At 38.4% G+C, this 18311-nt stretch overlaps 1 protein-coding gene across 3 annotated transcripts in view; it reads right to left on the bottom strand.

Moving 5' to 3' along the window:
* Positions 1 to 18311, bottom strand: part of PTPRR (protein tyrosine phosphatase receptor type R) — a 257281-nt gene that overhangs the window by 45599 nt on the left and 193371 nt on the right. For all 3 annotated transcript variants that reach the window (XM_032646704.1, XM_032646702.1, XM_032646703.1), the window contains one exon: positions 785 to 971. In XM_032646704.1, coding sequence (XP_032502595.1) covers positions 785 to 971 — 187 coding nt within the window. The remainder of the gene's footprint in view (positions 1 to 784; positions 972 to 18311) is intronic.

The following is an 18311-nucleotide window of genomic DNA, read 5'->3' as shown; positions in this document are numbered from 1 at the left end:
AGCCCACTTCTTGTAGGTGCCTATAGACCCTCCCCAATTTTTTTTTTTTTCAGTACGCGGGCCTCTCACTGTTGTGGCCTCTCCCGTTGCGGAGCACAGGCTCCGGACGCGCAGACTCAGCGCCCACGGCTCACAGGCCCAGCCGCTCCGCGGCATGTGGGATCTTCCCGGACCGGGGCACGAACCCGCGTCCCCTGCATCGGCAGGCGGACTCTCAACCACTGCGCCACCAGGGAAGCCCCCCTCCCAAATTTTCACTGCTACTCTTTTAGTTTTGACCACCATCACAGCTCCACAGGATTATGTCTACAGTCTCCAAAATACCTCTTTCTAATGCTGACTCTACTGCAGATAGTGATCTTTTTAAAACACAAGATAAGTCCAAACCCTTAAAGAGGTATTAAGACTTGGATTTCTTCTATATCTGAAACTCATTTTCTGTCACTTCCCACCTTAATTTCAATGCTCCTGTCAAACTGCACAATTTACTTTCCCGAACAGTGACAGCGAGGCTGTTCCTTCATCCTGGAATGCTCAGCTCCTTCTTGTCACTTTGCCTGGCCAGCCCTTATACACCCTGCCGCAATTCACATTCTAGTTTGAACGCTTACCAACAGTTGATGAGATGCAGGGTGGATCTAAAATCCTTGCACTTAACCTTTTGAACTGTAACCGTTTTACCGTAAGCTGCCTGAGTGGAAGACAGTGTCATTTTAGAATGTGCCTCTAGTGCCTAGTATATCAAAATACCTACTGAAGAGTGAATCATAAACAGCAGGCTCACCATGAATTCACTTTGGAGTAAATGTGAACTTGCCACGACGTCCCTGAGCTGTGACCTTGTGAGAATACGGCTGGCTGACTGCAGATACTCCATTGCTACCTTCTCCCGTGGGGTTGGTGTGGCCACAAAGGGTTCAACATTCCCCAAGCTACTCATGTCCAGGGTAAGAGATACGTTGGACCCTCGTCTACATTGGAGAAAAATGTTATTAGGTTTAAATACTGCATGAATTATTGTGAGCAGATCAGTTTGTCTTTCTGTACATGCATATAATTCAGTGAGAACTATTACAGAAATAAGGACCCAATATCTTCTTTTATGGTACCATAATTGACTATAGCAACTACTCATAGTTTCTTAAGAAAATGACAGTTTTGTTGTTGGAAATAACTCTGAATTGAGAAAATGCACTATAGTTTATTAAGGGGTATAGTTGCTACAGAAATAATAACATGGCTAATAAATTAAGTGAAAAATTTAGGAAAAGTAAACACAGCATTTGAATTGAGGAATGAGATGTAATGCAAACCTACCTTATTTATCTGTATATCTGAGAGTCCAGTATATAAATTCTATATCCACCCTAATTCTTCTGATATCCATATACCATATCCATGATTTTACTGAACACAGGAAGCTCACAGGAGAAAAATAATCTTTTTATTTTAGTTCAAATGATTGTCATTGAAATAGAACTTAAAAGTTTAAAATGTATGTATTTTTTATAACTTCTGATTTATCCCTAAAAGATAGGTTTTTCATCCTCCATTTATGTATGTATGTAATGTATATGTAGGTCTATGTGTATAATTGCATATGCATATATGTATTTATTTAATTCTGTGATAAACTTACCAGGGACCATAAAGACCACAGACCCTCGTACTAAATTACAATTGATTCTTCCTCTGTGATTTCCCTCCTCTTGTTGGGAGGCAAGGTGGTGTTCTTCCAACATATAAAGGCTCCTTGTGTCCTGAAAGAAGGTGTGAGTGCCTCTTACTAGTAATATTGGCTGTGTGGAACCAAGAATTAACTATAAAATAGCATATGTTGAGGGTCAAAGTCAGAAATTGTACTTAAAGAAATGTTAAATTTAAAGGGGCCTGAAGTGAGCATCAGGCGATCAAATATGGTGCCAACTGGTTGGTGTCCCAAGGTAATGGAGAACCGGCAAATACAGGTCAAAACAAATGTGAGTAGAGAGAATACAGGAAGACACTAGGCCCAGCATATTATTTCCTTGGAATGGTATTTTACATGTATGGAACACTACCTCAGGAAATACTGAAGTGGCTACAGCTTAATTTTAAGAAATGCAAAATTGTTAGAACATACAACAAAAAATCCAGTAAACAAAAACATATCAGTTCTTTCCTCCTATGAATCTGCTTCTGGTTGTAGCTTTGGTGTCATTCTCTAGTTTGATATATAATATTGTCATTTTTGTTAATTTCTAAATGGTGTGTAATTGTAGTTTTAATTCTTGCTTTAACTCAATGGTAACTAACTGTTTGCCCATTTATTGTCCTTATTAATGTCTAGTAAGAGTACATGGAAATCAATGAATGGATTTCTAATTACTGGAATTCCTTGATTCTTTCTTTGAGACAAATACTATAAAAATTTTTCTAAATATTTCATACATACTATGGCTGGCAGCTTTTGTTTATCTATCCATGTATCTATTGACATATATCTCTGTATATCATATATAAGCACATATGTACATATATAGCACCTTATATATTATATTATGATATATTATTAAAGATATTATTCCAATCTATTTTTTTCCTTACTTTTTTCCTACTGGATTTCTCATAGCCTGAGGTATGTATGTGATTCTTCCACAGTAACTGTTTTTGTTATTTTTCCTTATATTTCTAACAGTTTTTACTTTATATATTCAGCCATTACGTTATTTGATGAGATTCATAATTATATCTTCACTGTAAATTTTATCAATATCAAATACTTTCTCAATTTTATGTCTGGCCTCACATTTGACTTTTGCTTCCCAGTTTTATTGAGACCCAATTGACATACGGCATTGTGTTAAGTTTAAGGTGTTTGACTTACATATATTATAAAACGATTATGCACTAAGTTCAGTTAACATTCATCACCTCATATAGATACCAAAAACAAAGTTTTTTCCTGTGATAAGAACTCTTAGGAACTACTCTCTTAACACTTTCAAATACTGTATACCACATAGCAGTGTTAACCATAGTCATCATGTTGTACATTACATCCCTAGTACATATTTATCTTATAACTGAAAGTTTGTACATTTTGACCACTTTCATCCAATTCATCCTCCCTCCACCCCTCACATCTGACTTAAAAAAAATTAATATTGACATACCTGCTTTTTTTTTCTTGGCATGTTCCTGAAAATCTTTTTCTAGTTTCTATTATTATTTTTAACTCTTTTGAATCACTGTACTAGGGATTAGGGGATAGCATTTTGGACACCCCATAAAATATCACCTACCTGATAAGAGGGACGGTTGCCCCCCACCATGTTTTATTTTTGGTGGCTGCTGGTGGTGACCGACAGGGCTCCTTTCTTTCTGAGTAGGGGGGAAACAGCTGAGGAGGAGCAAAGGGTGGTTCTCCTTTCAGGCCAAGAATTTTAATCTTTTTTTTGTTTTGTTTTGCGGTATGCGGGCCTTTCACTGTTGTGGCCTCTCCCGTTGCGGAGCACAGGCTCCGGACGCGCAGGCTCAGCGGCCATGGCTCACGGGCCTAGCCGATCTGCGGCATGTGGGATCTTCCCGGACCAGGGCTCGAACCCGTGTCCCCTGCATCGGCAGGCGGACTCTCAACCACTGTGCTACCAGGGAAGCCCTTTAATCTATTTTTAATGGGAAAGTGGTTTTTAAAGTTTCTCAATCCAGTTCTTTTGGCCTTTAAATTGCAGAAATTCCTTCCTAATTCTGATAATAGTTTGCCTATTGGTCTTAGATTTTAGTGTATTTGTGAGAATTTGACTTTTGCTGGTTGCGTAGATAGTTGAGTAAGGAGCTGGGAGAAGCAGCTTAGGGGACTGCTAATCAGATGCCATTTTAAACCACTATTCCATTCAGTCCTTTTTCAGCCCTAAAATACAAAAGTATGTACAAACCTGTGAACTGAGGGATACTCAGTGCTACAATGGTTTAGTAGAAAGTGAGGTCTCTTCCGTCCAGAGTGGTCGGAGCAGATGTATGAATGAGGATGAATTGAGTTGGGTCTTGAAGATAAAAGATAAATTTTGAGTAGATGGTTATTTCAGAGAGAGAGTCTGGCAGGAAAAAAAAAAAGTGTGGGAGCAGGAAATGATAAGGCATCTTTGAGAAATCTTGTATCATCAGTCTGAGCTAGAGTTCAGTTGTGTAAAATGTATTTTGGAACCAGGGGGCAGGGTTATGCAGGAGAGTTGAAAGAGAAGCAAGAGTCATAGAAACAAGAGTATAAAAAGCCTGCCTGAATCCAGAAAAGAGAGAATTCAGAGCATCAAGTTACATCAACCTCTGTTTTGGCTTCTCGCAGCATACTCTGCCGAAACCTGGAGGATTAAAAGCCTCTGGGATCCCTGTCTAAGGTCTTTTTGATCTTATGAGTAGATTTTCTAAGGATTCTGTGATAAACTGAAAGCCCTGGAAGCATTTTCATGCAAACTGACTTGGTCAGGAAGAACCACTTTTGTTTGTCAAGGGAAGGAAGAAGGAAATGAGTATTATTTATTCAACATCTACTATTTGCCAAGCACTATTCTAAGCACTTTCACATATGGTATCTCAATCTTCAGAGCATCCCTCTGAGGTATTATTTTCCCCCATTTCACAGGTGAAGAGATAACTAATAGGAACATGATAGCAGAATAAAGATTCAATCCAAGTTAGAACATAGAACCCAAGCTCTTTCTGCTTTGCCACCCAAAAGCAAGGCTAAGGTGGGCAGATTATGTTAGACTGTGCAGTGCCCTATGTAGAGTTGGGGTCAGTTGTTGGGGGGAAAGTTAGGATTACTGAATTATAATGTGGAGACAGTGCAGTATTCAAGGTACAAATTCAATCTTTACGGGCATACTTGTCTGGGCTCAAACCCTGCCTCTCTCATGTCGTTGTGGTGGACCTTTGGTCTGGCTATTTAGACTTGTTACATCTCAACTTCCTCCCCTTTTGTGAAATGAATAATTCAGTGTACCTACTTCAGAGGATTATTACAAGGATTAACCAGATAGTTTAAGTAAACTGCTTTTAAATAAGATGCCTGGCTACTAATAAATTTGGGTCATAATGAATAAAGTCCTATATAACTCTCACCTTCTACTTCTCTAAGAGATCCATTTTAAGAGATCTTCACAAAAACTCGAAAATTCTTTACACTGAGATTAACGTTTTGAAATCAATGGATAGATTCTATAGCTTGTCACTAAAGAAAAACACATCCTTCTTGATAACCTCTTTCTCTTAAAATTTCTTTTTATTATGGCAAGGCCATCTTCCCTGAACCCTAAACAATTCCAGAACACTTCACCTCAACGCCTCAGACAATGTCTTAACGTTTAATTATGGAGTCGAACTGGTACAGGCTGTTGACCTTACAGAAAACACTTTCCTCAAAACAGCCCTTATCGTGAGGGCTCTTCTATTCTGGCCATGAAATATTACCATATGATGTCATTAGCTTGGAAAAATCTCTGCTTTTGTTAATTCTTATTTTCAAGGAACAACCAGTATCTAGGTTAACTGAAATATAGTGGAATTAGGAAACAGAATCAGTAGAATCCACTTAAAAAGGTGTACACTTCTTAGTCATGTCTTGGGTTGGAGAGAACAGATTAAATACACATCCACATGTATTTTAAAGCGTTAATTTTTCTGTTATAAAAGTAACACATGTTCATTGTAGAAAATTTTAAACTTAGGAGTTTCAGGGACTTCCCTGGTGGTGCAGTGGTTAAGAATCCGCCTGCCAATGCAGGGGACATGGATTTGAGCCCTGCTCAGGGACAATCCCACATGCCACGGACCAACTAAGCCCGTGCACTACAACTACTGAGCCTGTGCTCTAGAGCCTGCGAGCCACAACTACTGAGCCTGCGTCCCACAACTACTGAAGCCTGTGCACCTAGAGCCCGTGCTCCACAACAAGAGAAGCCACCGCAATGAGAAGCCCGCGCAAAGCAACGATGAGTAGCCTCTGCTTGCTGCAACTAGAGAAAGCCTGCTCATAACAATGAAGACACAACGCAGCCAAAAGTAAATAAATTAATTAATTAATAAAACTTAGGAGCTTCAAAAAAGAAATTAAAACCACTCAGTCTTATAAACATTTAAATTGACGTTTCAATTTTGCGATTTTATAGGCAGTACTGGCAGTGATTTATTGTTTTAATTTTTATTTCTTTGGCTATAGATGAGGATAAACACTTTCAAATGACTATTGTTCATTTATTGGTCATTACCTTTGAGAACTGTCTGTTCATCCTCTTTCTTAATGTTTATATTGTGGCATTAATGTACTTATTATTGATTGCTATGATAAGTAAGATACTATTTTTCAGACCCTATTGCATATATACATCTTATTGTTACTTTAAAATACTAAGGATTTTTTAAAAGTATATTTACATTTAGTCAAACACATTAAATTCTACAAATTAAATATTAAACTAAAAAGGAAAAGGTATCAATCTTTTCTTTTGTGGTTTCTTGCATTGCTTTAAAATCCATAGAAATTCTTCTCCTGGAAGTTTAGATATTTTTAAAAACTTAATCTTTTAATCGATTTATAATTTATTTGGGGGTATGGTAAAGGTAAGAATAACCTAGGTTTTTTTTTTTTCCCCAAATAGGTTATCCATGTTTCTAACACTATTTACTAAACAATCTAGAGAAGGGATGTGTTTTATAAATATGGGAATATTAGGTTTTTAACTAGCTATCCCTGACTCATGATCTGGAGGAGAAAATACCACTTTACTGAACTAAGAGAACGTACTTCTGCTCCACAGTATCCATAAACCAAATGGTAAGAAGTGAGGCTAGAATCAGAAAGACATCTCGAAAAGAAGACAAAACAAATGTAAGAAATTAAGAGAAAATTTAAATTAAGGGATGGGAACAAAAAATCTAAAGGATTTAGAGAAAAAAATCAACAAAAATAACAGAAGGAGATCTGGACCTTTAATAAAAACTGAATGCAGAAAACTAAGAACACAAAGTCTTATTAAAAACTTTGCTTTTTTTTTTGTTACGTAACTCTGGCAAACTGTTTAGAATTTTTTTATACCTTATGATCGCTGTTGGACAAAAGGGAACATAATGAAAAGCTTTATCACACTCCCACTGTAGCACCAATTTTTATTTATGCCAAAAAATAAATAAGAGGGAGGAAATTCAAAAGATACCAATGCAAACAATTGAAGGAAAAAGCAAATTCTTAAGGAAAGGTAAAAGGAATGCAATAAACAGCATGCTAATTACAATTAAGTAAAAAGGAAAACATGTATAAATATTATGGGCCAGGGCCACACATTCATTTCAGCAAGAGAATATAAACATCTGTTGAAATTGTTCAGTTTTTGCCTTGCTGTTCCTAATGACCAAGAGGTGAAAAGAAAATACAAGCTAAAAATACAAGAACAGTTGAGTGCTGGAATATCTCAGAAACTAGGCATTTCTTTTCCTGGTAGTTGGGACAATATGCTGCAGTTCAGAAGCTGGATTTAGGCAGAAAGGCTACAGTTTCCAGCATTGTGGCCATGGCTCTAATCCTCAGATATGGCTGCTCTTTTTGCAGTACCTTGGCCACCAAGAACAGTGAGACTTCAAGTGTGGCCCCTCATTTTGTGCCCAACAAAGAATGGAAATGGGAGTAAGAGAACAAAGTGAAACAGTGATCCTTTTGCCTGGAGTCCAGAAAGATGTACTTCTGAAACTACTGAACTATGAAATTACATTTCAGTGGGAAACGGTGGCCGCTGCTTATCTCGAAGTACTTGAAACGGGAATGGAAGAATATGCATCTAAAAATTATAAGAATAATTTAGTACAGAATGAAGGTGAACAGTTCTCTGAGAGCTTTTCCAGTCTTATTTTTTTTGTTCTGTCAAAAATATGCATAATTTGTTCAGAGCTGTCTATCAGTATACACATCTAATCCTACATGATGAGAAGAAAGAAGTTTAATATTGAAGTCCTCTCCAGATCTGAAATGTTGTGAGTCTGAGACCTTCAGGCCAACATTTCCTCCCTGTGCGTTAAAATCATAATGATCACAAACCTGATAACCTTGGCTTGATTGTAACGGTGTGCTTAAGACCCCTGCCCACCTACTTGATTTTTCTGAATTCGTTTTGTTCATTAAATTTGTCCACATATTAAGTTTTCTAGGAGATTTCTAATAAAGACAAAAGAAAAAGAAGTTCTAACTCATTTGAATAACAAAAGAAAAAACATCGAAATACAGAGATGGAATTCCTTTACTATGCATAGATTGACTGGCCTCCACAGTTTTTTTTTTTTTTTATGAATTTTTTTCTTAATTAATTAATTTATTTAGGGCTGTGTTGGGTCTTCGTTTCTGTGCGAGGGCTTTCTCTAGTTGTGGCAAGCGGGGGCCACTCTTCATCGTGGTGCATGGACCTCTCACTATCGCGGCCTCTCTTGTTGCAGAGCACAGGCCCCAGACACGCAGGCTCAGTAGTTGTGGGTCATGGGCCTAGTTGTTCCGCGGCATGTGGGATCTTCCCAGACCAGGGCTTGAACCCGTGTCCCCTGCATTAGCAGGCAGATTCTCAACCACTATGCCACCAGGGAAGCCCCTCCACAGTTCTTTGAAACTCCAGATTCTATGATTTTTAAGTTCTAAGGGTAATGGAATTAATGAATGGTTTGCTGTTTCCTTCCATCTCTTTACCTTCAAATAAATTATGTATAGTGCTAACCCCTATCCTGGATCTCTTGACAGATGAGAGGGCAAATTAAAAAAAGAGAAAAAAAAAAAAGAGAAAAAAAAAAGAGGAGGATATGGAGTGCTAAGTTAAATTGTGACAAATTCAAAGCTCTTGGAAAGTTAAATGGTGACATAAATGCAGTATTACTAATTTCTAGAAGCTGAAATAAATGAATAGGTATTGTGACCATCTATAATAAAATTTCCCAAAGGAAATCCTGTAGGGAAGACATGTATTAAGTATAAAAGATACCAGGCCCAGGCCCAGGAAGATGAAAAACAAATTTCACTCTAAAGTAAAAAGAAAAATCTTAGAATATAGAGAAAATTTTTGGTTTGATAAATGATTGATTTCCTTACTTGAAAGCGCCTGTTTCAGTAGGTAGAACATTCCTGACCCTTTTGAGTGATTAAATAAATATTTTTTAATTCATACAATGATATCTGACCTTTTATATATGTACAGCATGAGGTAAAATTTACTACACCCTTCTTTCATTATTTTAAAAAATAAAAATCAAAACAATCATTAAAAAAAATAAATTGAACTTGTTACATTGTTCTTTGAGCATTGACCTTGGAATCTGAGTTTAAATCAATGCTCTGGGGCTTCCCTGGTGGCGCAGTGGTTGAGAGTCCACCTGCCGATGCAGGGGACACGGATTCGTGCCCCGGTCCGGGAGGATCCCACATGCCGCGGAGCGGCTGGGCCCGTGAGCCATGGCCGCGGAGCCTGTGCGTCCGGAGCCTGTGCTCTGCAACGGGAGAGGCCACAACAGTGAGAGGCCTGCGTACCGCAAAAAAAAAGAAAAATCAATGCTCTGCACTTCACTAAGCTCTTTCAGCCTCAGACTCCTTAATCTGCAAATGGGGACAATAATAAAACTCACAGGATTTGTTCACATTTTAAAAGATAAAGAAGCAAAAATATATGCACATTTCTAGCCTAATAACTGGCATATAACATAATATGTGAATGATTATAGTAATTAATAATGATCATGTGATAATTCTTATTTCACTCCATGCACACATGGCTCTGTGGCAGCTATACGGCATACACTGATAAACATTTGAAGAAGGCAAGGTTAGGAAAGTTGGTTAGTGATGAAGAGTCAGTAGCAGTGTTACATATGCAAAGTCAGTGGTCACCTACGTTGGGACCATTTTTCATTCCTCAAGCCCTTAAAATTCTTACCTTAATAACTTTTTTCAGATTCAAAAATAATGCATAGTCACCATGAAAATTAAAAATACAGATACAAGAAAGAAAAATATCCTATAATACCAACACAAAGAGTAATTGCTAATAACATTTTAAGTGTCTGTCCTTCAAGTTTTAAACATGTATATATATGCATGACAAAAATCTAGATTTTTTTAGTCTACATATTCTTTTATGGCTTGCTTTTTATTTAACTAAATATATCACAAATATATTTATTTGTGTCTTTGTGTCTTCAAATTTATTTACACACGAATTGCCAACACTATATGCACTCCATTGGACGGATGTATCAGTCTGTATGTACCCCTAGGTCTGAAGTGGGTTTCTTCTAGACAGCATATATACAGGTCTTCTTTTTGTATCCATTCAGCCAGTCTACGTCTTTTGGTTGGAGCATTTAATCCATTTACATTTAAGGTAATTATCGATATGTATGTTCCTATTCCCATTTTCTTATTTGTTTTGGGTTTGTTATTGTAGGTCTTTTCCTTCTCTTGTGTTTCCTGCCTAGAGAAGTTCCTTTAGCATTTGCTGTAAAGCTGGTTTGGTGGTACTGAATTCCCTTAACTTTTGCTTGTCTGTAAAGGTTTTAATTTCTCCATCGAATCTGAATGAGATCCTTGCTGGGTAGAGTAATCTTGGTTGTAGGTTTTTCTCTTTCATCACTTTAAACATATCCTGCCACTCCCTTCTGGCTTGCAGAGTTTCTGCTGAAAGATCAGCTGTTAACCTTATGGGGATTCCCTTGTATGTTATTTTTCTCTTGCTACTTTTAATATGTTTTCCTTGTACTTTATTTTTGATAGTTCGATTAATATGTGTCTTGGCATGTTTCTCCTTGGATTTATCCTGTATGGGACTCTCTGTGCTTCCTGGACTTGATTAACTATTTCCTTACCCATATTAGGGAAGTTTTCAACTATAATCTCTTCAAATATTTTCTCAGACCCTTTCTTTTTCTCTTCTTCTTCTGGGACCCCTATAATTCGAATTTTGGTGTGTTTAATGTTGTCCCAGAGGTCTCTGAGACTGTCCTGAATTCTTTTTATTCTGTTTTCTTTATTTGGCTCTGCTGTAGTTATTTCCACTATTTTGTCTTCCAGGTCACTTATCCTTTCTTCTGCCTCAGTTTTTCTGCTACTGATTCCTTCTATAGAATTTTTAATTTCATTTATTGTGTTGTTCATGATTGTTTGTTTGCTGTTTAGTTCTCCTAGGTCCTTTTTAAACATTTCCTGTATTTTCTCCATTCTATTTCCAAGATTTTGGATCATCTTTACTATCATTATTCTGACTTCTTTTTCAGGTAGACTGCCTATTTCCTCCTCATTTGTTACGTGTGGTGGGTTTTTAACCTTGCTGTTTCATCTGCTGTGTGTTTCTCTGTCTTCTCATTTTGCTTAACTTACTGTGTTTGGTGTCTCCTTTGCACAGGCTGCACATTCATGGTTCCCGTTGTTTTTGGTGTCTGCCCTCAGTGGCTAAGGTTGGTTCAGTGGGTTGTGTAGCCTTCCTGGTGGAGGGAACTAGTGCCTGTGTTTTGGTGGATGAGGCTGGATCTTGTCTTTCTGGTGGGCAGGTCCACGTCTGGTGGTGTGTTTTGGGGTGTCTGGGACCTTATTATGATTTTAGGCAGCCTCTCTGCTAATGGGTGTGGTTGTGTTGCTGTCTTGCTTGTTGTTTGGCATAGGGTGTCCAGCACTGTAGCTTGCTGGTTGTTGAGTGGAGCTGGGTCTTGTCGTTGAGACGGAGATCTCTGGGAGATTTTTGCCATTTGATATTATGTGGAGCTGGGAGGTCTCTGGTGGACCAATGTCCTGAACTTGGCTCTCCCCCCTCAGAGGCACTGCCCTGACACCTGGCTGGAGCACTGAGAGCCTGTCATCCACACCACTCAGAATAAAAGGGAGAAAAAAAGAAAAAGATAAAATAAAATAAAATGAAAAAGTTATTAACATAAAAAACAAAAAATAAGTATTAAAATTTTTTTTGAAGTAATTAAAAAGAAAGAAAGAAGAGAACAACCAAACCAAAAAACAAATCCACCAATGATAACAAGCACTGAAAACTATACTAAAACAACCAAACAAACAAAACCAGACAGACAGAACCCCAAGACAAATGGTAAAAGCAAAGCTATACAGACAAAATCACACACAGAAGCATATGCATACACACTCACAAAAAGAGAAAAAGGGAAAAAAAAAAAAATATATCTTTGCTCCCAAAGTCCACCTCCTCAATTTGGGATCATTTGTTGTCTATACAGGTATTCCACAGATGCAGGGTACATCAAGTTGACTGTGGAGATTTAATCTGCTGCTCCTGAGGCTGCTGGGAGAGATTTCCTTTTCTCTTCTTTGTTCGCACAGATGCTGGGATTCAGCTTTGGATTTGGCCCTGCCTCTGCGTGTAGGTCGCCTGAGGGCATCTGGTCTTTGCTCAGACAGGACGGGGTTAAAGGAGCAGCTGATTAGGGGGCTCTGGCTCACTCAGGCCAGGGGGAGGGATGGGTATGGCAGAGGCCAGTGTGACATTGCACCAGCCTGAGGCACATTATGTGTTCTCCTGGGGAAGTTGTCCCTGGATCACGGGACCCTGGCAGTGGTGGGCAGCACAGGCTCCAGGGAGGGGAGGTGTGGAGAGTGACCTGTGCTTGCACACAGGTTTCTTGGTAGCTGCAGCAGCAGCCTTAGGGTCTCATGCCCGTCTCTGGGGTCTGTGCTGATAGCCGCAGCTTGCGCCCGTCTCTGGAGCTCCTTTAAGCGGCACTGTTAATTCCCTCTCCTCACGCACCAGGAAACAAAGAGGCAAGAAAAAGTCTCTAGCCTGTTCGGCAGTTCCAGACTTTTTCCCGGAATCCCTCCTGGTTAGCTGTGGGGCACTAACCCCCTTCAGGGTGTGTTCATGCAGCCAACCCCAGTCCTCTCCCTGCGATACGACCTCCAAAGCCCAAGCCTCAGCTCCCAGCCCCAACCCATCCTGGCAGGTGAGCAGACAAGCTTCTCGGGCTGGTGAGTACTGGTCGGCACCGATCATCTGTGCGGGAATCCCTCCACTTTGCCCTCCGCACCCCTGTTGCTGTGCTCTCCTCTGTGGCTCCGAAGCTTCCCCCCTCCGCCACCCACAGTCTCCGCCCGCGAAGGAGTTTCCTAGTGTGTGGAAACCTTTCCTCCTTCACAGCTCCCTCCCAGTGGTGCAGGTGCCGTCCCTATTCTTTTGTCTCTGTTTTTTCTTTTGCCCTACCCAGGTACGTGGGGAGTTTCTTGCCTTTTGGGAGGTCTGAGGTCTTCTGCCAGCATTCAGTAGGTGTTCTGTAGGAGTTGTTCCACATGTAGATGTATTTCTGATGTATCTGTGAGGAGGAAGGTGATCTCTGAGTCTTACTTACTCTTCTGCCATCTTGAAGCTCCTCCTCCACTTGCAGAGTTTCTGTTGAAAGATCAGCTGTTAACCTTATGGGATTCCCTTGTATTTTATTTGTTGCTGTTCTCTTGCTGCTTTTAATATTTTTTCTTTGTATTTAATTTTTGATAGTTTGATTAATACGTGTCTCAGTGTGTTTCTCATTGGATTTATCCTGAATGGGACTCTCTGTGCTTCCTGGACTTGATTGACTCTTTCCTTTCCCATGTTAGGGAAGTTTTTGACTATAATCTCTTCAAGTATTTTCTCAGACCCTTTCTTTTTCTCTTCTTCTTCTGGGACCCCTATAATTCAAATGTTGGTGCATTTAATGTTGTCCCAGAGGTCTCTGAGGCAGAGGTCTCAATTCTTTTCATTCTTTTTTCTTTATTCTGCTCCCTGGCAGTTATCTCCACTGTTTTATCTTCCAGCTCACTTATCCATTCTTCTGCCTCAGTAATTCTGCTATTGATTCCTTCTAGAGTATTTTTAATTTCAGTTATTGTGTTCATCACTGTTTGTTTGGTCTTTAGTTATTCTAGATACTTGTTAAATGTTTCTTGTATTTTCTCCATTCTGTTTCTGAGCTTTTGGATTATCTTTACTTTATTACTCTGAGTTCTTTTTCAGGTAGGTTGCCTATTTCGTTTTCATTTATTGGTCTTGTAGGTTTTTACCTTGCTCCTTTGTCTGTAACATATTTTCTTGTCGTTTCTTTTTTTTTTTGATGGGTAGAGCTGTATTCCTGTCTTACTGGTTGTTCGGCCTGAGGCGTCCAGCACTGGATTTTGCAAGCAGTTGGATAGAGCCGGGTCTTGGTGCTGAGATGAGGACCTCCGAGAGGCCTCACTCCAATTAATATTCTCTGGGGTCTGTGGTTCTCTTTTAGTCCGGCAGTTTGGACTCAGAGCTGCCACCTCAGGAGCTCAGGCCCAACCTCTGGCCTAGGAACCAAGATTCCACAAGTGGTCGCTGAGGGTTCCTCCTGTCCCCTTAGGTGTCCTTGGTCCCCCACCAGTGCCTGGTAGGTGCCCTAGTTGTGTGGAGACATGAATTCCATGTCCTCCTAGTTCGTCATCTTGACTCTGCCCTCCAATGGATGTGTCATAGTTTACTTAACTAATACCTTATTTTTGGACACTAAGTTGTTTTCAGTTTTTCACCATTATAGACAAGACTACAAATGAATATCCTTGAATCTAATGTTTGTACATTTCCATGATTATTTTTAGGTCAAGGAGTTTTAAAAACGAACTCAAAATCTCTGAGTTTGGATAAATCACTGGATACATGGAGACTGGAAGAAACATGAAGACTGACTCTTGGGACTCACTGACATTGAATTAGCTTAGACCCTCTTCATCTCTTGTTCAGACTTTTGCAGTAGCTTCCTAGCAAACTTTCCTAACTCTAAAATCTCCTAGTCCAGTGAATTTTGTTCCAGATTTCACCAGAATGATGTTTGAGTACTGAAAAGATGATAATAAAACCCATGTATAGCTGCCCTTGGACATGAATTGCTTTCTCATCTATTCCCTGTATATTTCCCCAGCCTCATCTCCTCTCACATCCTTATCTAGATCTGTGCTCCAGGCAGGCCAATCAACCTGCAACTCTGCTTTCTATGCCTGAAATGCACTTGCCCAAATGCTATGGTCTCTTCCCTCTGAATCCTCTTAACAATTTTTTTTCCAAAATGTCTCTAGTAATATCATATTCACTAGAAATGATATATCTTAAAGTGTGAATTCCTTGAGGGCAAAGATTTTGACTTTAGTCTTCCCTCTGTATCTAGTCTTGAACACATGGAAAGCAACACTTTTGTCATATGCATGTATAAATAGTTGCAAATGAATTGGTTATGGTAATTCTATGTGTAATTATTGTGCTCCGCTGGCTTTTCCAACCCTCTGAAAACAGGGGAAATGGGAAATCATGTTAGACAGGAGTTTGAAAATTTAAAATGGAGAGCCAAGCTTATCTAGGTACTGTAAATGTTACAGTGGATATTTAGTTTGAGTCTTAATGAATATCAGTGATGTCTGAGCATTAACATCCTAAAGTGCTATGGTGATTTCGTTTGTAAAAAAGAGAAAAAAAAAGCAGTGCTTTGTCTTGTATCCAAGGATGATTAATTTTTTCTCTTTCTTTGGCATTTGGTATTGTTTTGACTGTCACTCGTGGTGAGGAGGCTGTTTCCCTTTTAACAAAAGAACAAAATGATGGTAGCTCTAATTTTAGTTCCCAAGTTTACTTTTTCCAAGTTCATATGTTAAGAAAAAGATGATGCTGAGGAAACATTAATAAGTGTCAACGAATAAACCATTCTTTCTGAAATGAGAAATCTTTCTTTGAATTTTAGCTGATTTATATACAAACATACATACATACACACTCACACAATGATGTTTCCTAAGTAACACAATACAATTAATAACTCCCTGTCTCTTGAAGTAACCAATTACCAAAGAACCCTTTTAGTACCGAACATTACAACTGAATTAAATACATTCACTTACTTTCAAGACCAGAAATGACACACATGATTACAATAATCCATACAGCCCAGCTAAAATGCCAATCATCAAAAAATATACAACTTCTCAGATTCTTCAGTTTTCTTAACAACATCTGGTGGTTCATCCCAAGTTTTTTAAACCAAACTCTGCAATTCTTACAGAAATCTAGCTGCTTTTTAGTTTAAGACTATTTTTTAAGTTTTAACTAGCAACGAAGGCACAGTTTTATACCTCAGTGGTACAATATGAAATATAGCTATAAAGCAACATAACTGATATTGCTAAGTCTGTATGTAAGAGAATTTAAGTGCAAAAACGTAGTAGAGCTGTAAGTATTTTCACCTCTGGCTGCAGCTAGAGTGAATGTTGATAGTACATCTCAGGAAAGAAACCTACATAGAAGATTCAAATATTTTGCTGCCTGTTATGGAATAGAATAATGACTAGGAAGTTATAGGGGTAGAGAATATTTATTTATCTTTAAGAGCACATTGCTTTATACCAAACCCTTGAAGTTCCTTTTAATCACTGGAGAAGAACATTCATAAAATTAAAATTTCACAAAGAAAAATTTCACATTTAATGGAAAGGATTAGATATTTTGAAAAAGTAATTCAATTTAATGTCTATCTGAAAGTTTCTAGAAGTCCTTCTCAGTTATTTGATGTGAGAAGCAGGTGTCTTAAGTCTTTAGCTGGAGTCCATCATGGTCTCCCTTTACCTAAAATGAACTCAGTCAAAATTATGAAAATCTACTGCCTCCAGAGCTTCCCCAGATGTTTATCCAAGAAGAGTAATTTATTTAAATATACATCCCTGTGTTTGTTCAGTGTTCATTTAAAAGTGCACCACCCAGCAATGCCGTCGTGGGCCTTGGTCAGTTCAAATGCTTTAGGAATAAACCAGGATGATGGTGGTCAGCTAAAGTCATTGGCCTTTCACCTTGGAATTTCGGAGTAGGGAGTTGCTTCCTCTTGGCCAGTGAAGAGTAAATGATTTTGCTGGGTTACTTTGTGGCCATGGATTGTATCTAAAGTGCCATCAATTCTCAGGTGGAAGGAAGGCCTCAATTACCTGGAAGAGTTGTGTTAGTGATAAACGAAGAGAGTGGCACTTGATCACGAGGATTTCATTCTTGCCAATGTAAATACACAATCATGCTATCAGTCACGCCTACTACAAGGATAGTTGTTTAAATATAAATTATTGAACAAAGCTGCTAATAGTTAAAACAAGCCTTCCCCCACTCAAGTAACTGGGATTTGTTGATGTGATGCCATTCATAATAATTCATTTTTATTTCTGGGTCTTCTCTTATCCACTGTCAGATGAAATAAGTGCAAGATAACTCTGAAAATAGAATAGCCATTCACCCAAGGAGAGATATCATGCATACCAGACAAAGTAAAGAATTCTTACTTTGGATTCTGTGTTTTATTATCTATATTATGTTCAAGGAGCAGATGGACTGGTAAAAAATAAATATTTCTGGAATGCAAAATGCCATACACATTTTTAAGAGTGAACTGAAATTTGTCATGTAAAGGATACTTTTATACTTGTTGTAGGAAATACATCCCTTTCCTTTTCCATAAATAAAAATGCTCTAAATTATCACATTTCAACCAAATCAAATAAAGTGGAAAAAATGTCAGAAGCACCATCCAACTAATTTTCTAGAAATAGCCAACATTTTGCTATAAAATTAAAGTTATATATACTTCCCCCTTTGTTATTGAGGTGTAATTTACATACCATAAAGTTTTCTTTTTTAAAGTGTGCAATTCAATAGCTTTTAGTAGAGTTTATATGTTGTGTAAACATCACAATAATCAATTTTACAAGCTGACCCTTCAACAACATAGGAAAATCCATGTAGTTATTGAAAAAAAAATCCACGTACAAGAGGACCTGTGCAGCTGAAACCTGTGTTGTTCAAGAGTCAACTGTATAACATTTTCCTCACCCCAAAAGGAACTCCCTACTCATTAGAGGTTACTCCCCATTCCTCCTTTTCCCAGTCCCTGGAAACCACTAATCTACTTTCTGTGTCTATGAATTTGCCTATTTTGGACATTTCATATAAATGGAATCATACAACATATGGACTTATGCATCTGACTTCTTTCACTTAGCTTAATGTTTTCAAGGTTCATCCATGTTGTAGTAGCTACTGTATGGCTATACCACGTTTATTTATTCATTTATCAGTTGATGGACATTTGGATAGTTTCCACTTTTGGCTGTTATGAATAATCCTGCTAGGAACATTTGTGTACAAGTTTTTTTGTGTGTGGCCATATGTTTTCATTTCTCCTTAACTTTATGAGAAACTGCGAAATGTTTTTCCAAAGTGGCTGACCATTTTACATTTCCACCAGCAATATATGAGGGCTCTAATTTCCCCATATCCCTGCCAATG

The sequence above is a fragment of the Phocoena sinus genome, chromosome 10, assembly GCF_008692025.1.
Source record: "Phocoena sinus isolate mPhoSin1 chromosome 10, mPhoSin1.pri, whole genome shotgun sequence".
Lineage (NCBI taxonomy): Eukaryota > Metazoa > Chordata > Mammalia > Artiodactyla > Phocoenidae > Phocoena > Phocoena sinus.
The sequence above is the reverse complement of the archived record's forward strand: the minus strand, read 5'-3'. Positions and strand labels throughout refer to the sequence as shown.